Source organism: Trichosurus vulpecula, chromosome 2 (genome assembly GCF_011100635.1).
Source record: "Trichosurus vulpecula isolate mTriVul1 chromosome 2, mTriVul1.pri, whole genome shotgun sequence".
Taxonomy (NCBI): Eukaryota; Metazoa; Chordata; class Mammalia; order Diprotodontia; family Phalangeridae; genus Trichosurus; species Trichosurus vulpecula.
Genome location: NC_050574.1, coordinates 7,495,041 through 7,516,394, shown reverse-complemented (window position 1 = coordinate 7,516,394; position 21,354 = coordinate 7,495,041). Strand labels below are relative to the sequence as shown.

Sequence of the window (21,354 nt, the reverse complement as noted above, 5' to 3'; positions counted from 1 at the left end):
GAGAAGCCAAAAGGCCAGTTTGGCAACTCAGAGCTGTATGAAGATGAACTGTGTGTAACCAACTTGCAGACATAGCAGGGGCCAGGTTCTGAGAGTTCTGAAATAGCTAACAGAGGCTCCTATAATTGCTCATAAATATTATGGGAGCCACTGGAATGTACTGAGTAGAAGTAATGTAGGGAGGACTGAACTTTAGACTTGTAGAGGTCTATCACATTCAGCTTAGATTTTCCCCCCCAAAGCCTATTAAGTTAGTTAAGTCAATCCGGTTAAGTTCCTGGATGGCTCCTATGAGTGGCATGGCTCATGTGGGCAGTTTTCTTTACTTGGCCCCATAAAAGATAATTCTTCCTGCAGCCAGTAGTCCAACATGGGGAAATGAGAAGAATAGAAGAGCATGGACCTATGAAAGAGGCATCAATGCAAGTGGAAAACATGATCATGAAGATGCACATAGTCAATACTGGATTAAAAAATCAGGGCATAAGAAGATCAGCATAATGGGGAGACATCCTCTCTGATCACCTGCAAGTTTCTATTTCAGAGAATGAGGAATAGCAGAAAAATGGGGGCCAGATAAATTGATCTCCGAAGCAATAATGGAAACTTTTTAGGAGAAGCAAGCCAAAACAAGATACCTGAAAAGTATTAATGCCTTAAGGAACACAGACAATAAAGGACTAGCTTAGTGTAAGCATCATGAATCCAAAAAGAAAATGCTTGAATAGTCAGAAAGACAAAAAAGAACAGGCGAAATGTTTTTTTTTTTTCAAGAAAAAGGCAGAGATAATGAAATTTAAAAAATAATCTGAAGGGGGAAACAGGAAAGGGGATTCTGCTTGACAATTAACTGAGGAGAAGAAAAGAAGAAAGAATTAAATGTTTAGATGAGTCAAAAATAAAAGGGGATGAGTAAGCAAAAAATCTGAATCTAGGGAAAGGTTTAATATGTTGGAGATGGGAGGGAGATATAAACCTAAGTCATAACTTTAGGTGAAAATAAAATTAAAAAAAAAGGAAAGGATGACAAATAAAAAAAATAGAACCCTAGTCTGTTATTTACATGAAACACTTTAAAAACATTTAAAAAACAAAGACAGAGAAAATAAAAATTACGGTCTGATAAAAAAGTATAATACTTTTTACGTGAATCCAACAAAGCAGGACTTGCAATCGTGCTGTCAGACAAAGCAAAAACAATTATTAAAAACATGGAAAGAGAAAAGCAAGGAAAGGATATCATTCTGAAGGATACACAGATAGCCAATCAGTATCAATATGAAAATGCTGGGCTCCAAATGCTTTACAATTTCCATTTATAAAGAAAAGAGTAGCTGAAGTATAAGAAGACCAGTACAATAAAAGTTAAAATATTTTAATATTCCTACCAATTTTGGATGTCTCACATAAAGATAAGAAAATGAATGGTTGTCAGTTTAGTTCAAGTAAGGACCTCAGTGTCTGGTACCTTATTCTGCCAGGTGATCTTCAGAATCTTCCTAAGACAATTCACATGGAAGCGATTCAGTTTCCTGGCATGATGCTGGTAGACTGTCCAGGTTCCACAGGCATACAACAATGAGGTCAGCACCACAGCTCTGTAGACTTTCCATTTGGTAGTCAGTCTAATTGCTCTCCTCTCCCATACTTTTCTTCAGAGCCTCCCAGACACTGAGCTAACTCTGGCAATGCATGTGTCAACCTCATTATCGATGTGTACATCCCTGGAAAGTACACTACCAAGCACAGCATCTTCTCTGATGTGGGAATGCCATGCTGAGTTGTCCTGTGCTAGTGTCTCCCATGTCACATAATCAATTCCAAAGTTCTTAACAGAGGTCTTGAGAGTGTCCTTGTATTGCTGCTTCTGACCACCATGTGAACACTTGCCCAGTATTTTTGGCAAGTATACATTTTACATTATAATGACATGGTCAGCTGTATTAGCAATTTAGATTTGAAGATCTTTCCCACCCATTAATAGGCAGGTCACAGGAAGCCTAAGTCACATGTGGTGGGAGGTGCTTCCTGACAGAAAAAGGAAGTTATGTCACAGGAAATGCTGAGAGAGAGAAAGCATTTTCTAGGCCCTTGTAATGTGCTGTAAGATTACCCTTTATGCCTAAATTTTCTGCTCATTATATTTTATCTTGGTATATGGTGTGAATCATAGTCAGCTAACTGTATCACAGAATTTGAGAAACAGGCTTGGAAATAACCAGGAGAGAAAATGTCTTGCATGGAAAATTGAGTCAAGAGGGTCCTTATCTTATCCTTCCTACAGTGGTCCCTCATGGCATCCTAATAAACCTATACCCAGATTCAATATACCCCTGCCCCTACCTAGGCACTGCCTGACCCCTTCAACTCAATATTCTAACTTCCTTGGATATGTCTCACTGCCTCAGCAGAACAGCAGGTATGTCCACAAACTCATGCCCCACCAGAAACAGCAGGTGTGTACCAGCCACTGCCTCTTGTTAGCCATCACAAGGCATGTCTATTATGCCAACCTTTTCTGATGGTTAGTCCAGGTTTTGAGTTTTTTACATATTGCAGGGTTCAAGATGATTTAGGAGACCCAAGTTGGTTTACATTACCCTCTTTTTGGTCAAAGGTATGCCAAAGGCACCATCTGGAGACCAAGGAAGGCATGGGGAATACTTCATCCTTTCTCAAGGAGTGGGAAGGGGAGTTTTAGTAGCCCTTTGGAATGCCACCCAAAGGAAGTAAAGAAAAGGGGAGCCCAAGGTAGGGGAAATAAGGGGCAAAGAAATTATATATCTAGGCAACCAAAACCAAAACTAGGGTAGCCTAGAGATACGGACAAAGGACATATGGCACGTAAGGACCTTGAAAAGCTGGGCTCCAGTTGGGAGGGAGCCCTTCCTCTCACAGTCTTGGTCTGGATTCTTGGGAAAGCCATTTGCATCAGAGGTCTTCTTCTTGTCCCTAACGATTCAGAGACCAAGATCTCCTGTGGATTCAGATGTCCACTCCAATCAGGGGTCTGGCAGATGACTCAGGAGTCCACAACCACAAGTTGGCAGCTGAGGGAAGCCAGAAAGACCTGATCTGTGTTTTAAAAGACAAACGGGTTGACAATCGAGAGAAAACAGCATAACATAGGTCCTTGGTTAAAGACAAAGAGAGATGGTTCAGCTTCCCAGCCTGGCAGGGCCAGGTTCAAACAATATAATAACATTTTCTCACTATTCCCATAATTGCAAAATTACATTGTCAAGTACAGATCACACTACTTAGAAGAATCACAATAGACTAGTTTTGAGAAGGGAGATTTATATGTCACCAAGATAACCAAGAAAACTTGAACAGGAACCATGCAAAACAATGCAATCCTTACCATCAATGTTAACTAACATCAAGTCCCCTTGTATCCCAGTAACTCATTCTTACTGTGCATTTAAGCAACATCTTCTGAGTCCCAGACGTCTCATGTAGTTATGTGGGTCTTAGATATTCTTTCTTCGACAATAGGCTTTATTCTCAGGACAGCTCTAAATGGGGTTCTGCTCCTGTTTTCAATCCAGAGCTTCCTAGATAATTCGGACAGTATAATTTATTAAAATCACTTGAATTTGGTTCTCCAATTGTGAAACTTCAGAGAATTTCAGTTTATAAATCATCTGCTGTTTCTATCTTTATCTAAATCCTGTATCTGGTTTAAAAAACTACTAAAATTGGAGGGTCCAACCATAAAATGAGCTCTTCTCCTTTTAAAATTATCAGATAGATACTTTAATAATGGGAAAATAACTTTACTTTCTTTACCATTATCCATACAATTTGTGTGTAACAATCTGAGTTTGAGAACTTTTTACCAAAATATGAATGTATGTATGTACATGGGTATGTATATATCTATATTTATATAGTAATATATCCACACTTAATTGTAGATTTCTGGGGGTGGGGGGGAAGGGTGAAAAAACAACAAAGTAAAAATTGCACAGCAGAGAACAAAAGAAAACTTACAGTGAAGCAAAGAAAGGAAGGACAGCTCTCAACACAATGTGTAGCATTTATCTCACAGGCTTCCTTGAAATGAAAATTTATTGTTACATGTTTTGAATCCTCTCGTATGTTCTGCCATGCACATGACATGCTTTTTTTTTCTTTTCTTACTTTGTATTTAAGTTCCAATATTTGAGTTTATGATTTTTTTTCCTTTTCTCTATTCTGTATTTCTGTTCTGGTGTTTGAGTAAAAAATAATTTTTTTTAAAGTGAAAAAAAAACTGAACAGAGCCTAATGAACACAATGAATGGGAAACAGCTTCATCTCATCACTCATCTCTTACTTTCCAGTGATAATCATTTACGATCCTTTGAATCCCAATAAAGGCCAAAGCCTGAACTAATCAACTAGACATGCTTTGCTTTGCTCTAAAAAAGCCCTTTCCTTTATCAGTAAGGTTAGGACCAGATGAGGCAGACCAGGAGCATTCTTCTTGTTTGTGACCATTAAGGACAGGATGTCTAGGACCAGACACTGTCTTGAACAGGGGGACTTTTCTTATCCTGGTTTGCTATAGACATATGCTACGTAGGGGAAACACAGATATCCCGGGATTGTAATTTCAATAGAAACTTTGTCAATTCTCTTGTCTTATTGTATTTACATCTTATTAAATTAAGAAACTTCCTTTCTCATGCTATTTAAAACATATGGAGGCTATAATTTTTGAGTGACACAGACATCTTGAGTCAGGATTGTTCTAAGAATATATAGATCTTTCTCAATTTGCCTAAATCAGTCACAAATACAGCTCTGACCCCATGTGCACACATAGACACTAGCTTAAGGGAATAACAATATGAATTAATATATCACCTAGCCTATTGGCCTCTTTTAACCAAACTTATAGGTCGACAAAGTATCGATTTTTCTCTGAAATCCTACTGTTTACCATCCCTCCTCAATACTTCATGTCCTTCATAGACTATTATTTCTTCAGTTCTACCAATTCATTCTACCAACAATTGGTACTCACGGAGTTTCCTATTTACTCACACAAAAGTCCTTGTTTAAATGTTTTGGTAACTGTTGGACATCAATTTCTCTAATGCTTTTTATAAGCTTCTAGGTGGCACAGCAGATGAAGTGTTGTGCTTGGAACCACAAAAGCTGAATTCCAATTCAGTTTCTGGCACTTAATAGCTGTATGTCCCCAGGCAAGTCATGGAACCTAATCCTGCCTGAGTTTTCCCATCTGAAGAATGGGGATAATAAGGGCACTAACCTTCCAGGGTTGAGGTGAACAATATTGTAAACAATATTTGCAAAAAGCTTTGCAAACACTAAATCACTATGGGAAATACTGGCCATTTTTATGATTTTCATTCCTTGGATCATTAGACTTACATTAAATTCAGTTGGCTAAAACTAGGGAAAGCTGAATGGAGAGAGAGAGTGAAACAGAGAGACAGAGTCAGAGAGACAGAGTTAGGGTTAGGGTTGGGGGGTGTTGGCCTGGAATGAATTCCCTTGTACTCTCCTTAAGTTGTTAAGGGGACATACCCATTTATTCAGGAGGAATAAATTTAAGATATAATTAAAACCTTCTGGGCCTTCCAGGAAGTATTGTTTATTCCTGGACAATTTAAGTATGATTCTAACATTCAGGAAAATGACTTTGGGGAGAGATTTGAAGCAGGCAGAGCCTGTCCCCAGCTATTGTAATAGACCAGGGGTGAGGTAATGGTGTTTTTTTGGAAAGCTGATTAAGAAACCTTGATACAGAATATGATAATCTTTTAATACCAATTTAGTAACTTCAATAAGGGCCAGAGCCTGAATTAGTTAACCAGAAGAGCCTGGACCCAACAGCCTCTTCATTCTCTGAGTTTACTCCAAGAATACCTCTTCCTATGTCAACAAGGCAAGATGGGACTGACTTAAGAGCATTCTTTCCTCTGTCTATGGCCATTAAGGATCAGACCCTTAACCCAAGATACTAATAATGGGACTTTTTCTTATCTTAATATTTTATGGACATATACTATGTTATGGCATGTTAACAATAAGTTAAACACAGAGATATTGGGTTGTAATTTCAATTGACGCTTTATCAACTCTCTTATTATATTTACAACCTATTCACTTTTCTTGTATCATGGTTAAACATAACATGATCATAAATTCGAGTGACCCAGACACACTGAGCTGGGACTGTATTTAAGACTTCTCATTCTTTTGTTCAGACAGTCAAGACTTATGCTCTGGCTCCTTGTATGTACATGTAAACTAGCTTTAAGGGAATAAACAATATGAATTTACATATCACCTAGCTTGTTTGCCTCCTTTAACCAAACTTTCAGGTTGACAAGCATAAATATGAATGATTATAATTCACTATTTTGTTATGCACAAAGGGGCCTGGCTAAGTGGTGTGGATAGCAGACTAAAGGTCTTAGTCTCCTTCCAGGCACAGAAGAATAACTGAGATCTCTGGGGAGTCCTAAATCTGATTCAGTCCGGGCTGGGGGGAGGGGTTTAGGGAGAAGAGATATGAATATTGAGAGCTATGGCAGGCTGTAGGACTGAGTCCAGGGAGCAGTCACTCTTTGTCTTCATTCAACTCTGTAGCCAGACCCAGAAGATATCAAAGAACCCAGAGTCTTTGGCCAAAGAAAGTACATCAGGGTCTTAGGTGCTCTAGCAGAGGCTCCACAGCTCTGCAGCTGTCTGCCCTTCCCCACCTCCTTTGGGAGATAAACAACCTCAGAACCAGGAAATGAAGCATTTTTCAGAATCCTTTTAGTCTCCTGTCCTGCCTTCTGAAGAATCCTTCTCCCTTCCCCCCAAGAGAGAGGGCCTCTTCAGGGCCCTGCCCTCTAACTGCAGGATGAGAAGCTGCCTGGCAGAGTCAGGGAAGAGCTCTGCATTTGGAATTAGGACCTAGGTTCGAATCCAGCTTCCCAGGTCCCAATACTAGACTTTAGACAGTGCTTTACATGTGTGATCTCTTTGATCCTCAGAACAGCCCTGCCAGGTAGGAGCTGTTATCCCCATTTCACAGATGAGGAAACTGAGGCTGAGAGGTGCAGTGACTTTCCCAGGGTCTTAGCTAGGACAGGTCAGAGGGAGGATTCTCTGGTCTCTGATTCCAGCCTCTCTCATCTTAGCCTTGGCTGCTAAGTCACTGAGCCTCAGTGTTCTCCTCTGTAAAATGAGGGGTCAATGTTTTTTATGATGTTTCCAATTCAAATTTTGTCCCCTTCCTCTCCATTGCTTGATGCCCAGGTCATGCCTTCTTCAAACAGCTAATTAAGCATGAATGCAAGCTTCTAAACTTCTACCTGATTAGAAGCCTGGTGCTGCTAGGTCACAGCTCTGACAGGAACCAGTCACCTCTGACTTACACCCTGTTATCACCCCTACAAAACTGGGTGTTTTCCTGTGGAAACAGAATTCCTTCTCATGTCTCCCACATCAATGATGCAGGCTGGAATCTTGGCTGTTCCTTAATGCTCCTGTGACCCTGGGCCAGTTATTGACCACTCTGAGCCTTGGTCCTCCAGGCCAAATAAGAGCCTGGAGTTCTGAAGCCCCTCCTGACTCTAGCTCAGGTTCCTCTGAGAGCTAGCCACTTGAAAAGTGGACTCCAGCTTGTGAAACCTTCTCTGTCTCCACTCGATTTCCTGGTTCCCTGCTACTCTCCTACCTTGGACAGCACTCCAGCTCATGCTGGGGCCCAAGCTGAATTGGGGGGAGTCCTTCAAACATATTTTGGGACCTGAATGAATCCTAATCCAACCACCAACTTTTCCCCTTGCTCCAATTTTCCCCAGCTAAGTAGATTCCTGTGAGGTCTTTTCATTCTCCATTCCTTGTTTCAACAATCCGGCTAGCAGCTATTGCGGGCATGAAAGACCGACACAAGCCAACAACAAGAACACTGCCAGAACACTGCATAAGCCCAGGTTCTTTTGATCTGCTTTACCAAGGAAAGCAACATTATGGGGTTAACAAGCTTATTTTAATCCAACATGCAAATATCACTCAGTTCAGGGGAAAAAACCAGCACCCTGAACTTCAGAGCAAAATACAAACATCAACAGATAGACATTGTCTGATTCAAATACCAATACATAGTTACCGGAGTTTAACAAAGTCCCAACATCTGGGTTTACGAGCTGGAGAGCTCTTAGCTACAGCTGCCTGGAGTCTCTGTCTAGACGAGACTTCTTATAGCATTTCAGACATCATCAAATGTCATCTGAATGACCAGAACTTAGGATCCTATGATTGACTCTTGAGTTAGCACCTCCCCTTAGTACCCTGGGAGCTTCACACCCACATAGGCTTGGCACCTAATAGGGGTTTGGCCCTAGGGCTTAGCACCTAGTAAGACTCAATGAAATACACTGAATTAATCAAAGGAAACAAAAGTCAAACTCTTCAAGGGCACTTGGTTGAACTGAGTGCTAAGAACCCATTTTGCTTACCAACACACTCCTCTGTGGTCTGCCCTTCTCTCAGGGACATTCTTTGGACTCAATAGTCATTCTATACCCTCCTTCCAGCACTGGCCTTGATGGGGTATAGGCTCTGGGAACCCCCTTGAACTCTCCTTGAATCTTCCCATCTGATCTGGCCTTCCCCCAAGGCCATAGTCCTTCAGAATTGCTAGGCCCAAACCTCAGTTACCCTTAACCTAGCCTAGTCCTCCATTTTTTGTTATCTCCAGGTAACTTTCAGCTACTTCCCACCCTTAATCCCATTCTCTTGGTTCCTGGAATCTGACGTCTGGTCACCCCAGCCTACTGGCCACTCCCATCAGGATCCATGCTAGACCCCTCCACCAATCACCCCAGACTACTTGGCCACCCCTAGATCTCTCCCACAATCTTTCTGTGTATAAGATCCATCTTGCCTCCATAAAGGTGCTCAAATTCAATCTACCTTAGAGCAAGTCTGGCTCAGATTGTTCTGGCCAGGTTCTCAATACAAGCATCATAAATGCTCAGATTCCTTAAGAGTCTAGCCAGTGCTGAGATTTCTTAAGAGTCTTGGTGGATCTTTAATAAACTGTTTTCTCCCTGAAAGAAGGCTTCGGCCAAATTCATTCAGGCAGGATCCGGATTGTTGCTATTTTAGGGTTCTGAGAACCCCTAAACCTCAATAGCTTATGTTTAAAAATTGCACAATGCTTGGCACATGGTAGATGCTTGTTTGTTGCAGTTTTAAAGGTTTTCAGTTGTGTTTGACTCTTTGGGACTTCCTAGAAAAAATATTACAGTGATTTGCCAGTTCCTCCAGGTTCTTTTTACAGATGAGGAAAGTGAGGCAAATAGGGTTAAGATGACTTACCCAGGGTCAGACAGCTAGTGTCTGAGGTTGGAATACGAACTTTAATCTGACACCTGACCATGCATTCTGTCCACTGCTTAACTGATGCTTACTGATTGCTTGGCCTGTTCAGCCTTATTGGCTGAGGGGAGCATCAAAGTTGGTGATCTCTGAGGTTCCTCTTTCATCTAAGAATCTAGGAGCCTTGGTGCTGTGACCCTCTTTGTCCCTTCTCAGCTTTGCTTCTAAGTGCCCAAGGACCAGGGACTGGGGGTCCCCAGAGCAAGGGAATCTGTGGCTACCTCTTAATAACTTGGTTCTGAATTCCTCTTACCTCTCCCAGTGAATGAATGAATTTATTTAGCTCTTCGTGAAATTCTTTAGGAGAAATGTCAAGTATGCAGTAAATACTGTAGAAATGAACTATTGCTACCTCTTTAACTCACGGTAGATACTCCATACCAAATATTGGGTTTTAGATGACATTATATATGGTTAATAAAATGTCCACGGAGATAGAGTGACTGATTTTCCCTGTAACAACTTTTCAAAATATATTCTATTGAACTAATATTCTCTAATTTTCTCTTCTCTTGTAATTGAAAAAAAAAAGCTGCTGAGACAGGTTATCTTTGATCTGGATGCTGTTAGACCTTAAATGTATCTATTAAAGAATGAAACAAAATACTTGAAAAACAATGAAGTATATTTTGTTTTAATGCAGAAACTAATGATAATAGTAAGTGACTAACTGTTGGGAGAAAAGCATAGCAAAATCCTCTGAAGTAATCTTTGTCTGTGAGGTTTCTTTGGACTTCTGACTTAACCTTAGAACAGATCTCCCCAGCCCTGCTGACAGTGTTCAGAGACTCTGTAAGGCTGCAATCTAAGGCACTAGGACCTCTCTAAGCCAAAGTAAGGAAACTTATGGGTTAAACTTTAAATAATGAGTGATAATAACCTGCCATCATTTAGAAAACAATCAAATTATATATTTTAATAATTAGCATATAGTAAAATTACATTTTTGAACCAGCTGTTCACTGGATGTAAACAAGTGCTCATTGTATTGATGTAAGACTCCAGAATGTACTATTTGTGCTGATTGTCCTCCTTACCCAACATTCCACCAGCTTTCCTCTCCATCATTTCCTGTGGTAGTTGCTCCCTTCTACTTATTCAGTGAATTAAAGATTTTTAATTCCTATTGGCAAGCTGTCCTCTGAAGGCCTCCAAATGCACTCCCCCTTCCTCTAGCCTATCTACAGACTAGACCAAGTGAGGAATTTTAAAACCTATCAAAAACTTATTTGGGTAAAATTGGGAACATATGTGCATGTGGTGAAGTTTGCCATGAACACTTGCTGAATACTGAATGTACGGAAAAGGTAATGAATATTGCATGAATTTGAACCAACACTGCTAAGGACTATTGCCACATGAACACAGTAAATATATCCTGCCCTCACATATGAGGAATGCAGTTCCTATGGTTTCTCCCCAGTGTGAATTATCTGATGTAAAGCAAGGATGGAGGTGAGTCTGAAAGCCTTTCCACATTGATTTTATCCATAAGGTTTCTATTGGCCAAGGAGTTTCTGATGAATAGTAAGATTGGAGATATGTCTGAAAGCCTTTCCACATTCATTGCATTCATAGAGTCTCTCCAGTGTGGATTCTCTGATGTTTAGTAAGACTGGAGCTCCATCTGAAAGCCTTTCTGCATTGATTACACCCATAAGGCTTCTCTCCAGTGTGGATATTTTTTTAATTAAGATTTTTTATTTTTAGCTTATAGCATTCAGTTCCACATGATTTTGAGTTCCAGATTTTCTTCCCCCCTTCCCCCTCCCTCCCCAAGATCTCATGGAATCCGATATATTTTCTATATATAACTTCGCTTTGAAGTTATTTACACAATAGTCAAGTTGTAAAGAAGAATTATGACCAATGGAGTGAATCATGAGAAAGAAGAAACAAAACCAAAAGAGAAAAAAAAAGGGAAAAAAAAAAAGGCAAGCATAAAGTGTGCCTCAATCTGCATTCAGACTCCATAGTTCTTTATCTGGATGTAGATAGCTCTCTCCATCATGACTCCTTTGGAGTTGTCTTTGAACCTTCTATTGCTGAGAAGAGCAAAGTCTATTACGGTTAGTCATCACAGAATCCATGTATCTGTAGTTGTGTATAATGTTCTCCTGGTTCTGCTCTGCTCACTCAGCATTATATCATGCATATTATTATAAGGTTATTATAAGTCTGTATCTTCCCCATTTCTTATAGGACAGTAGTATTGCATTACATTCACATACCACAACTTGTTCAGCTATTCCCCAATTGATGGGCATCCCCTTGATTTCCAATTCTTTGCTACTACAAAAAGAGCTGCTATAAATATTTTCGTACATATGGATCCTTTTCGTACTTGTGTGATCTCTTTGGCATACAACCCTAGAAGTGGTACTGCTGGGCCAAAGGGTATGAACATTTTTATAGCCCTTTGAGCATAGTTCCAAATTGATCTCCAGAATGGCTGGATCAGTTCACAACTCCACCAGCAATGTAACAGTGTTCGAATTTTCCCACATCCTCTCCAGCATTTATCATTTTCCTGTTTGTCATTTTAGTCAATCTGACAGGAGAGATGTGGTACCTAAGAGTTGCTTTGATTTGCATTTCTCTAATCAGTAGTGATTTCAAGAATTTTTTCATACAACTATAGATATCTTTAATTTTTTTCTTCTGAGAAATGCCTGTTCATATCCTTTGACCATTTCTCAATTGGGGAATGACTTGTGTTCCTAAGAATTTGGCTCAATTCCCTGTATATTTTAGAAATGAGGCCTTTATCACAGACACTGGTTGTAAAGATTTTCTCCCAATTTTCTGCTTCCCTCCTAATTTTTGCTGCATTGGCTTTTTTTAATACAAAAACATTTTAATTTAACATAATCAAAATTATCCATTTTGCATTTTGTAATGCTCTCCATCTCTTGTTGTGTCATGAATTCTTTGCTTTCCCATAAATCTGATAGGCAAACTATTTCTTGCTCTCCTAAACTGCTTATAGTATCAGCCTTTATTCCTAAATCATGAACCCATTTTGACTTTATTTTGGTATATGGTGTAAGACACTGGTCTATGCTCAGTCTGCTCTACCATTTTCCAATTTTCCCAGCAGTTTTTGTGAAATAGTGAATTCTTAGCCCAGAAGCTGTATTCTTTGGGTTTATCAAAGAGTAGATTGATTTTACATGTGAATTTTATCAAACATTGAAAGAAAAATTAATTCCTATACTTTGTAGACTATTTGGGAAAATAGGTGAAGAAGGAGTCCTATGAAATTCTTTTTATGACACAAATATGGTACTAATACCCAAACCAGTTAGAGTCAAAACAGAGAAATAAAATTATAGACCAATTTCCCTAAAGAATATCGATGCAAAAATTTTAAACAAAATAGTAGCAAAAAGATTGCAGCAACTTATTAGGAGAATAACACACTACGACCAGGTAAGATTTATTCCAGGAATGCAAGGCTGGTTCAATATAAGGAAAACTATCAGCATAATTAATCATATCAACAACAAAACCAGCAGAAACCATATGATCATCTCAACAGATGCAGAAAAAGCCTTTGACAAAATACAACACCCATTCCTAATAAAAACTCTAGAAAGCACAGGAATAGATGGAGCCTTCCTTAAAATTATGAACAGTATCTACCTAAAACCATCAACAAGCTTTATTTGTAACAGGGATAAGCTAGATTTATTCACAATAAGATCAGGGGTGAAACAAGTATGTCCATTATCACCCCTACTATTCAATTTGGTATTAGAAATGTTAGCTTTAGCATTAAGAGAAGAAAAAGAAATTGAAGGAATTAGAATAGGGAAAGAAGAAACTAAATTATCACTTTTTGCAGAAGATACAATGATTTACCTTGAGAAGCCTAGGGATTCAAGTAAAAAACTACTTGAAATAATAAACAACTTTAGCAAAGTTGCAGGATATAAAATAAACCCACATAAATCCTCAGCATTCCTATACATTACTAACAAAGGCCAACAGCAAGAAATAGAAAGAGAAATTCCATTTAAAGTTACTGTAGACACTATAAAATATTTGGGACTCTTATCTGCCAAGACAAACCCAGGGCCTATATGAACATAATTATGAAACACTTTTCATGAGAATAAAGTCAGATCTAAATAAATGGAAAAATATCAGTTGTTCATGGTTAGGCTGAGCTAATATAATAAAAATAACAATTTTACCTAAATTACTTTATTTATTTAGCACCATACCAATCGAACTACCAAAAAAGTATTTTACAGAGCTGGATAACATAATAACAAAATTCATGTGGAGGAACAAGAGGTTTAGAATATCTAGGGAATTAATGAAAAGAAATTCTAGGGAAGGTGGCCTAGCCATACCAGATATTAAACTGTACTGGTACTGGCTAAGAAACAGAGTAGTGGATCAGTGGAATATGTTAGGTACACAAAACGCAGTAGTCAATGAGAGTGTGGATTTTCTGATATGTAGTAAGGTTGCCCCTCTCTGTGAAAGCCTTTCCACACCAATAACATATATAAGCTTTCTCTCCAATGTGGATTTTCTGATGTGCAGCAAGATAGCCCCTTCAGGTGAAAGCCTTTCCACACTGTTTACATTCAAAATCTTTCTTTCTTGTGTGGATTTTCTGATGTGCATCAAGATGGCCCTTTTGTGTGAAAGCCCCTCCACACTGATTACATTCATAAGGCTTCTCTCCACGGTGGATTCTCTGATGTGTAGTAAGATTGCACTTGTATGTGAAAGCCTTTCCACATTGATTACATTCATAAGGTCTCTCTCCATTGTGGACTCTCTGATGTGCAGCAAGGCTGGAGCTGAGCGTGAAAGTCTTTCCACAGTGATTACATTCATAAGGTCTCACTCCAGTGTGGACTCTCTGATGTGCAGCAAGACTGCAGCTCTGTGTGAAAGCCTTTTCACAATGATTACATTCATAAGGCTTCTCTCCACGGTGGATTTTCTGATGTGTAGTAAGATTGCCCCTCTCTGTGAAACCCTTTCCACATCGATAACATACATAAGGTTTCTCTCCAGTGTGGATTTTCTGATGTGCAGCAAGATAGCCCCTTTGGGTGAAAGCCTTTCCACACTGTTTACATTCAAAATATTTCTTTCTAGTGTGGATTTTGTGATGTGCAGCAAGATGGCCCCTTTGTGTGAAAGCCTTTCCACACTGATTACAATCATAAGGCTTCTCTCCACGGTGGATTCTCTGATGTGTAGTAAGGTTGCATCTGTATGTGAAAGCCTTTCCACATTGATTACATCCATAAGGTCTCTCTCCATTGTGGACTCTCTGATGTGCAGCAAGGCTGGAGTTGAGTGTGAAAGCCTTTCCACAATGATTACATTCGTAAGGCTTCTCTCCACGGTGGATTTTCTGATGTGTAGTAAGACTGCCCCTCTCTGTGAAAGCCTTTCCACATCGATAACATACATAAGGTTTCTCTACTGTGTGGATTCTCTGTGCTTCCCACTTGTTATATTCATAAGGCTCCTTTCTAATGGGAATTTGCTGATGAGTGATGTGCTCAGAGTTCTGACTCAAGGCCCTCCTACCATTATCACTTACAGAAAGCATTTCTCCAATATCACTTTTCTGATGTTTCTTGATGTCTGAACTCCAGCTCACAGCCATCTCCCACTGATTACCCGGACACATTTGCATTCCAGGAGCCTTCTCCAGGGACTGAAAAAACTTCACGTGTTCAGTAAAGCATTTCCTGTATTCAATGTCTGCAGGACAGTCATTCCCTGAGGTCATTTTCTTACAGTGATTTAGGATAGAAGACCGTCTGAAGCTCTTTCCAATTTCATCCAATTCATAGTCACTCTTTGGGTTTTTATCTACTTTGATAATAAAGTCAGGAATTTCTCTCAAACTGAAGTCCCTGAGAGCATCACTCACGAATTTTTGCTGGTCACATTCTTCTACAAAAATGCCCAGCTTTCTAGGCATCTCATTTACTTCAAACGTGGTCTTTACAACTGAAGAAAAAAAAAACAATCAAACATATAGTCAGAAAATGATATATCAAAATACGCAATATCAATGGTTACTGAAGATTCATGCAGCTCATGACCTTCTGACCACCATCCTAAAGGCAATAAAACTTCATGGATGTACTCTTGGAGCAAACACTGGCATTAAATAGACCGTGTCACTGTAAGGAGAAGAGACAGACTGGATGTGAGAGTGACAAAGGAGATGTGCACCACACAGTGCTGGACCCATCAGAGACTAAACATTCATATTTAACAAAAGCAGCAGCCTCAAGTCAAGTGACCAGAAGAATTAATGTCAACAACTAAGAGTGACTCCATGGCAGAACAATTTGTTGTGAACTTGAAGAGAAGGCTGAGCCAAAACAGGGTTTTCAATATTCCAGCAGGAAAGTACTGACCAGCTTCCAGAGATTTATTGCATAGTACCATATTAAGTCATTGGGCTGTAACACAAGTAAAAATCTAAATGAGTTTTAATAAAAATCATGGGGAAATTCAGAAGGTACTAAATAAAAGATGAAAACTTGACAGGCCTACTAGTAGGTTACTTCATCCATCTCTAATAAAGCCATGTTTAACTCCACCAAAATTTAAATGCAAACAAAACTTAAGAGAGATCAGGATTTTTGGCTCCATAAAAAGGGAGATGAAATTCAGTTTTGTGCTGATAGGAACAATACAAAGCATTTTATGATGTCTTGAAGGCTGTGTGGTTTGTCCTTCATTCTCAAAGAGGAACAGGACATCAGGAAGATGATGCCATGACTTGCATTTAAATTGGATTTAAGTGAAGGAGAGGTGTGCAAAGACACCAACTTCACTTTCTCCTCCAGAGCCCTCTGGATTCAGTGGTGAGATATAGATCAGGATAACTGGAGATGGCCCAGGAGACAGTGTGACACCTTGGCCCTTTAAAGCTAAGGTCTTTCCAACTTCTCACTTTGACTGAGGCAATGCCCATTCAGTCATTAGACCTTTTTAAGAAGTGGGTCAAAGGATGGCACCTTTAATAAAAAAAATTAAACTTTGATGGGAAGACCCTCAGAGTCACTGGCCTAAGGAGAAACAATTATTATTTACATTCACTCTGAACCAGCAGAACCTTGCCCCTCCCCACCCCCCCCCCATTGGGCATGAGGTTGTGTGGTTGTGGTTTGTCCTTTGCTCTCCAGGAGGACCATGACATCAGGAAGGTGATGCCATGACGTGCAATTGAATTGGATATAAGTGAGGGAAGGCTATGCCAAGTCAGCAGCCTAATTTTCTCCTCCAGAGCCCTCTGGGTCCAGTGGCCAGATACAGATCTGAACAACTGGAGATGGCCCAGCTCCTGAAAGCTATTTATGAGCCAAAGAACTATCCACCTAGGGGGTATCTCAGTGCTAACAGAGCCACATTGATTAGTGATAAGGACATGATCCTGGAGAGCTGGGCTGAACACTTCCATAGTATTCTCAGGAGACCATTCTCAACCCCTGCTGAAGCTACTGTCCACTTACCTCAGGTTGTACTTAATCCCTCTCAAGCCATTCACCAATTCATGGGCATCCCCACAAGTTACAATCCTTGCTACCAAAAAGAGATCGACTATAAGTATTTTAAAATTTTTTTTCTGTTTTCCTTAATCATCTTGCAAAGCAGACCTAAGAATAGTATGACAGGACCAAGGGGTAGGCACGATTTAATTCTTTGGGCATAATTATACGTTGTTCTGCAAAACTGATGGATCAGGTCACAGTTCCACCAACAGTGAATTAGTGTCCCAGTTTTTCCATATCCCCTCCAACATTTGTCCCTTTTCCCTTCTATCACTGTAGCCTGACAGGTATAAGATGATATCTCAAGGTAGATTTAATTAGCATTTTTGCAAGAAGTAATGATTTTAACAATTTTCTTGTATGATTTTGATTTATTCATCAGAATATAGTTTTGATTTATTCATCAGAAACTGCCTGTTCCTAGCCTTTGACCATTTAGGGTTGGGGAATGACTCATGTTCTTTTAGATTTGACCAAGTTCTTTATATATTTGAGACATAAGACCTTTATCTGAGAAACTGTCTAGAATTTTCCCCAATTTTCTGCTTTCCTTCTGATTTTGGTTATGTTACTTTTATTTGTCCAAAACCTTTGTTATTTCTTTATTTGTTTGTTTGTTTGTTTTTATTTTTAGTTTACCACACACGGTTCTACATAATCTTGAGTTCCAGATTTTCTCCCCTCCCTCCCTCCTCCCTCCCCAAGACGGCATGGAATCTCATATAACTACCATGTATAACTTCGCATTGAATTAATTTATACACTAGTCAAATTGTGGAGAAGAATTATGACCAATGGAATGAATCACGAGAAAGAAGAGACAGAACCAAAAAAAAAAAACCCAAAAACAAAAACAAAAGAGAAGAAAAAAGGCAAGCATGTAGTGCGCCTCAATCTGCATTCAAACTTCACAGTTCTTTCTCTGGATGAAGATAGCATTCTCCATTGTGAGTCCCCTGGAGTTGTCCCTGCACCTTATGTTGCTGAGAAGAGCAAAGTATGTCAGGGTTGGTCCTCATGGAATCCATATATCTGTGGTTGTGTACAATGTTCTCCTGGCTCTGCTCCACTCACTCAGCATTATGTCGCATAGGTTTTTCCAGGTTGTTACCAAGTCCGTATCATCCCCATTTCTTATGGCACAACAGTATTCCATTACCTTCATATACCACAGCTTGTTCAGCCATTCCCCAATTGATGGGCATCCCTTTGATTTCCAATTCTTGGCTACCACAAAAAGAGCCGCTATAAATATCTTTGTACATATGGGTCCCTTTCGCTCTTGTGTGATTTCTTTGGGATACAACCCTAGAAGTGGTATTGCTGGGTCAAAGGGTATGAACATTCCTGTGGCTCTTTGGGTGTAGTTCCAAATTACTCTCCAAAATGGCTGGATCATCTCACAACTCCACCAGCAATGTAACAATGTTCGAATTTTCCCACATCCTCTCCAGCATTTATTATCCTCCTGCTTTATTATTTTAGCCAATCTTACAGGAGAGATGTGGTATCTAAGAGTTGTTTTGATTTGCATTTCTCTAATCAGTAGTGATCCAGAGCATTTTTTCATATGCCTATAGATAGCTTGAATTTCTTCCTCTGAAAACTGCCTGTTCATATCCTTTGACCATTTCTCAATTGGGGAATGGCTTGTGTTCTAATATATTTGGCTCAGTTCCCTGTATATTTTAGAAATGAGGCCTTTATCAGAGATACTAGTTGCAAAGATTTTCTCCCAATTTTCTGCTTCCCTCCTAATTTTTGTTGCATTGGCTTTTTTTGTACAAAAACATTTCAATTTGACATAATCAAAATTATCCATTTTGCATTTTGTAATGCTCTCTATCTCTTGTTGGGTCATGAATTCTTTACCTTTCCATAAATCTGATAAGTAAACTATTCCTTGCTTTCCCAAATTACTTATAGTATCAGCTTTTACTCCTAAATCATGAACCCATTTTGACTATATTTGGTATATGGTGTAAGATATTGGTCTATGCCCAGTTTCTGCCCTACCATTTTCCAATTTTCCCAACAGTTTTTGTGAAATAGTGAATTATTAGCCCAGGAGCTGGCCTCTTTGGGTTTATCAAAGAGTAGATTGCTAAACTTGTTGATTTCTCCTTCTTGTGTGCCTATCCTGTTCCACTGATCCACACCCCTGTTTCTTAGCCAGTACCAGGCAGTTTTGATGACTGCTGCTCTGTAGTACAGTTTAATATCTGGTATGGCTAGGCCTCCTTCTCTAGCATTTCTTTTCATTAATACCCTAGATATTCTAGACCTCTTGTTTTTCCAGATGAATTTTGTTATTATTTTGTCCAGGTCAGTAAAATAATTTTTTGGTAGTTCGATTGGTATGGCACTGAATAGATAGATTAATTTAATTTTCGATTGATATGGCACTGAATAGATAGATTAATTTAGGTAAAATTGTCATTTTTATTACATTAGCTCGGCCTAACCATGAGCAATTGATATTTTTCCATTTATTTAGATCTGATTTTATTCGCGTGAAAAATGTGTCATAGTTATGTTCATATAGGCCCTGGGTTTGTCTTGGCAAATACACTCCCAAATATTTTATAGTGTCTACAGTAACTTTGAATGGAATTTCTCTTTCTATCTCTTGCTGTTGGGCTTTGTCAGTAATGACAAAAAGGAGCCTTGACAGTATCTTCGAAGAAATTATCAAAGACAACTGCACAGAGGTCCTAGAACCTGAGGGCAAAATAGTCATTGAAAGAATTCACCGATCACCCCCTGAAAGAGATCCCAATCTGAAAACACCAAGAAATATTATAGCCAAATTTCAGAACTATAAACTCAAGGAGAAAATACTGCAAGCAGCCAAAAAGAAGCAGTTCAAATATCGTGGAACTACAGTCAGGATCACACAGGATCTCTCAGCTTCCACATTAAAAGACAGGAGAAATTGGAATATGATATTCCGAAGGGCAAAGGAGCTGGGATTACAACCAAGGATCAACTACCCAGCAAAACTAAGCATAATTTTTCAGGCAAGGAGATGGACAAACCTCTGTTAATGTAATTGAAAATCATTCATTTTGCACCTCACCATGCTATCTCTTGTTTGTGCATAAATTGTTCACCTCTCTGTAAGTCTGACTAGTAATATGTTCCATCATGTTCTTTTAATTTTCTGTGATGTCTCCTTTATACCTAGGTCATGTGTCAATTTGGACCTTATTTTGGTGAATGGGGTATGATATTGGTCTCTGTCCAATTTCTGATATACTACTTTCTAGAATTCCCCACAGTTTTCACCAAATCAGGAATTCTTATCACAAAAACTTGTCAACATTTTTTAAATACAAAGTTACTCTGTTCTGCTCATCTACCTTTCTATCTCTTAGCAGCACCAGATAGCTTTTTTTTTATTACTATCATTAGGTTTATTTTTCTCTATTTTATTTTTAATTCATGGAATAAAATAAGCATTTCCATAACATGGTACAGTAAAAAAAATGACTGCACATGAAGTAGCAAATCAATTATGACTCAACGGTTTCCAATTCCTTTTAAATAGGTAATAAAGTTATCATGTAAATTTCTTTTTTTTTTCTCTCTCCTTCTCCCTTTGCCCCAGAGATGGTTACCATCAGGTGGAAATATGAATGTGTGTGTGTGTGTGTATGTGTATGTAACATCATTCCAAACATACTTCCATTTTTTCATTCTTTCTCTAGAGTCTGAAAGCATCTTCCCTCATATGTCCTTTCTACTTTTGGGGGTTTATAATAGTCAAAATAGACTATTCAATTCAAAGGTGTTGTTAAAAATATTTTGCTGTTACTGTATATAACATTCTCTTGGTACTGCTCCTTTCCCTTTACATTATTTTCTGCAAGTCTATCCATGTTTTTTCTAAAATCACCAAGCTCACCATTTCTTATAGCACAGCAGTACTTCATCATAATCACTGATCGCAACTTGTCCAGTCATTTCTTAATTGAAGGGGATCCAGTTCTTTGCCACCATAAAAAGACCTGCTATAAATATTTTAGAATATATAAGTTCTTTACATTTTTCCCCCAATCATCTTTGCATATACACCTACTGGTGGTATTGCTGAGTCAAAGGGTATTGGCAGTTTAATAACTCTTTGGGCATAATTCCAGATTGCTCTTCAAAATGGGTGGATCAGTTCACAATTCCACCAACAATGAATTAGTATCTCAATTTTTCCACATCCCCTCTGACATTTGTCTCATTCCTTTTCAATCACTTTAACCATTCTGATACGTGTAAAATGATATCTCAAGATTGTTTTAATTTGTATTTTTCTACTCAATAATGCTTTAGAGTATTTTTTATATGACTATACATTGGATTTCTCCTTTGGAAAACTACATGCCCATATTCTTTGACCATTTCTCAATTGGAG

At 38.9% G+C, this 21,354-nt stretch overlaps 1 protein-coding gene across 1 annotated transcript in view; it reads right to left on the bottom strand.

Annotated features, from left to right (window-relative positions):
• LOC118836178 (zinc finger protein 665-like) overlaps positions 1-21,354 on the bottom strand; it is a 91,927-nt gene that overhangs the window by 53,407 nt on the left and 17,166 nt on the right. Inside the window, exons 3-4 of the mRNA XM_036743539.1 lie at positions 14,840-15,390; positions 14,036-14,575 (exon numbers count right to left, since the gene is read on the bottom strand). Of these exons, the coding sequence (XP_036599434.1) occupies positions 14,036-14,575; positions 14,840-15,361 (1,062 nt within the window). The 5' untranslated portion in view covers positions 15,362-15,390. The remainder of the gene's footprint in view (positions 1-14,035; positions 14,576-14,839; positions 15,391-21,354) is intronic.